At 47.5% G+C, this 2800-nt stretch overlaps 1 protein-coding gene across 1 annotated transcript in view; it reads right to left on the bottom strand.

Annotated features, from left to right (window-relative positions):
• The window catches only part of DOCK11 (dedicator of cytokinesis 11), an 81921-nt gene that overhangs the window by 24700 nt on the left and 54421 nt on the right, over window positions 1-2800 (bottom strand). Inside the window, exon 40 of the mRNA XM_019521264.1 lies at window positions 1231-1368. Within this exon, the coding sequence (XP_019376809.1) occupies window positions 1231-1368 (138 nt within the window). The remainder of the gene's footprint in view (window positions 1-1230; window positions 1369-2800) is intronic.

Here is a 2800-nt window from a genome sequence, read left to right as displayed (position 1 = left end):
GGGGGGGGGGGGGGGGCTGGTGCTTCCCTCTATGGCAGCGGTGCCCTCACACCCCCGGGTGGCACCTGCCCGGAGGCACCCACCTCGGGCAGTCCCGGGGGGCACCGCAGCCGCGGAGGGAAGCATCGGGCCCCTGTGCAGCTCAGGCAAGCAGGCAGCTCCAAGGAAATAAAGGGAAAAAAAAATCAGGCTCGCCACTTTTTTTTTTGTCTTTCCTTCTGTGCATCCTGCCTTCCTGGGCTACTGCTGGGCTGCCTGCATGGTCTACCCGCAAACCCCCTGAGCTGCACGAAGCCCAGTGCTTCCCTCCATGGCTGTAGGGTAGGAAACTAAAACTCCTCGGGGGGGTTTTACTTTGCAGCACCTCAAAGTCATTTGCAGCATCCCAAAGTCATTTAAGGCACTTTACACCACCGAATGTGCTATAGTGGCTGGAATTAATACGCAATACACTGCCGAAGTTGCAAACTCGTGCAAACAGCAACACCATTAAAGCAATGCAAAAGGCATTTAACCCGCTTTAAACCCTCTTTAAAGTGTCGTCTACAAATGGCCAAGAGCATCAGTCATCCAGACTTGCCAGCTCCTGGATGCTATGTGGCTGCTTCGACTGTCCTCAGGGTTAGTGAGATAAGCATCAGATGTCTTCCTGAATCAACACTGCCCGACTTCAAACTGTTGCCATGTTGGCAAAGTCAAGGGCAGCCAATGGTGTTCAGATATGATCCACTGAGCATTCGTGCTGCCACCTCTTGCCTATCTGGGTGCTACAGAAGCCGCTTCTGGGTGAAAAGGAGCAGCTTCAGTTCTGAAAAGGCTGCAGAATTAAGCCAGGATGGTGCTGCCTCCCAGAGATGCAACATGTGGCTGGGGTCCCTCCTCTGGCATCCAACTCACTTTCAGCCTGCTTGTTTTAAGGAAAAGCTTTATGGCAGATCAGGTCTTTGTTGGGATGGATACTGATCTCCAGCATAATGATGTATACTGATGCAAATGAAATAAGAGTCAAAACCATCTCTCTACCTCCTGGCAATAAGACACTTCCCACCGTTGTAACCTGGACTCCATGGGGTGTTAGTGCTTCGCTGACCAGTGTGGTTAAAGTTTCTGAGTCTGTTTTGTGGAGCTGGCTTCTAGCACCACAGAGCAGCAGGTCTGCGAAGGCTGCAGTGCAAACTTCCCCCTTGCCCATATGAACTTGAGCTGGACTCTTCAAGGGCTGCCACCTACCTTGCTAATGAAAGCTCTCAGAGAGGCAAACACGTGTTTAAGGGCTGCTTCTGACTGTCCATTCTTGAGAAAGGCCAAGTGAACATCAAACACCTTTTTCATGAGTGGGTTGTGGCCATCGTTGTTTAAGAGCTGGGCCTGGAGAACAAGGAAACCAATTTTGCAGAAATACTCAACCGATAAGGCTCAAGCCACGATCATCTCTACAGACTGCAATGTTGCTAACACCAGATAAACAACAGTCTCACACTGACAAATTAATAACAAATAACTGAAAATACCACTGCAAGGCTGGTATTAGTTAGGGATTATTTTCTACAGAAGATGCAAGGATTTTATTGTGTTTGCATTCCAAAAAAAGAGTCACTTCTCTGCTGCAACTCTGACCCATTCCTTCACATTATTTGTCTTTTAAAGCTGGTTATCACTCTGACCTTTATATTATCCCATTTTTCTCATTCTTTTTGTAAACCCTGATGTAAGCGACAGCATCTAAAAGTCAGAGACAAGTTTACATTGGAGACAAAATTGTTGTCAGCTGGAGCAGATAGTGCAGCTCTGTGAAGCCCTGTCAGCCGACATCTGCTAAGGATCTGCCCCCATATCAGTGGGTGATAAGTGGATTCAATATTCTTTAATTTGACCAATTACCCAGAACATAAAATATCTTGTGGGTGGCTTTGGTTTGATACCCTCTGGTGCTGAACAAATCCTTTGCCAATAAGAACAGTGAAGCCTGAGACTCAGGCAGCATTTTTTATGCGCTTGTACATTAAACAGAGGGAATGTGCTGAGCATTACAAATGGCAGAGAAGTGAGCCTCTCCCAGCATCTGCACATCAGCTGTGTTCTTGAAGTTGTTAAAGAGACGCACTTTGTTGTCTGCCTCTTTCCAGAGCTGCCTGTCTCCTGGGCCACTCCAAAGCCTCTGCCAGATCCCTTTTCTTTGCAACTGCCCCAACAAACCTCAAGGACACGGTCTACATCTTATAGTTTCATAGTAGTTTCATAGTTTCTAGGGTCAGAAGGGACCTGAGCAGATCATTAAGTCCGACCCCCTGCCATGGCAGGAAGAGCACTGGGGTCAAATGACCCCAGCAAGGTGATTGTCTAGCCTTGTCTTAAAGACCCCCAAGGTAGGAGCCAGCACCACTTTGCTTGGAAGTGGTTGTCCTGTTCAAGTGAGCTGCCAAAAGAAGAACAGCTTATCACCACTGAGGTCAAAGAGTTCAAGCAACTTCAGGACCTGTTTCTAAAAACAGTTACATAAAACTTTTTGGGACTGTCAACATGTGCGCAGCCCTGGCTTCTTCTCCTTTTCCCTTCCCTATTCTCTATGCCTTATTCTTTTATGGCAGCACATTCCCTAATGAATGACATGAATGTAATATCGTCTGATTGCGCAAGTCTCTAACAGCACACGATTTCTACCGCTGACCCACAGAGCGTGGGGCCCTTGTGAATCAGAGCAACCCATTAGTCATTTCTCTTTCCATTCTTTGGACGGTCTATTTCTTTAGGAAATCAATTTGAATATAATCAAAAACACAGTGTGTGTGTGTGGGGGGGG

This window comes from Gavialis gangeticus, unplaced genomic scaffold (assembly GCF_001723915.1).
Source record: "Gavialis gangeticus isolate Ggan-Ray unplaced genomic scaffold, GavGan_comp1, whole genome shotgun sequence".
Taxonomy (NCBI): Eukaryota; Metazoa; Chordata; order Crocodylia; family Gavialidae; genus Gavialis; species Gavialis gangeticus.
The sequence above is the reverse complement of the archived record's forward strand: the minus strand, read 5'-3'. Positions and strand labels throughout refer to the sequence as shown.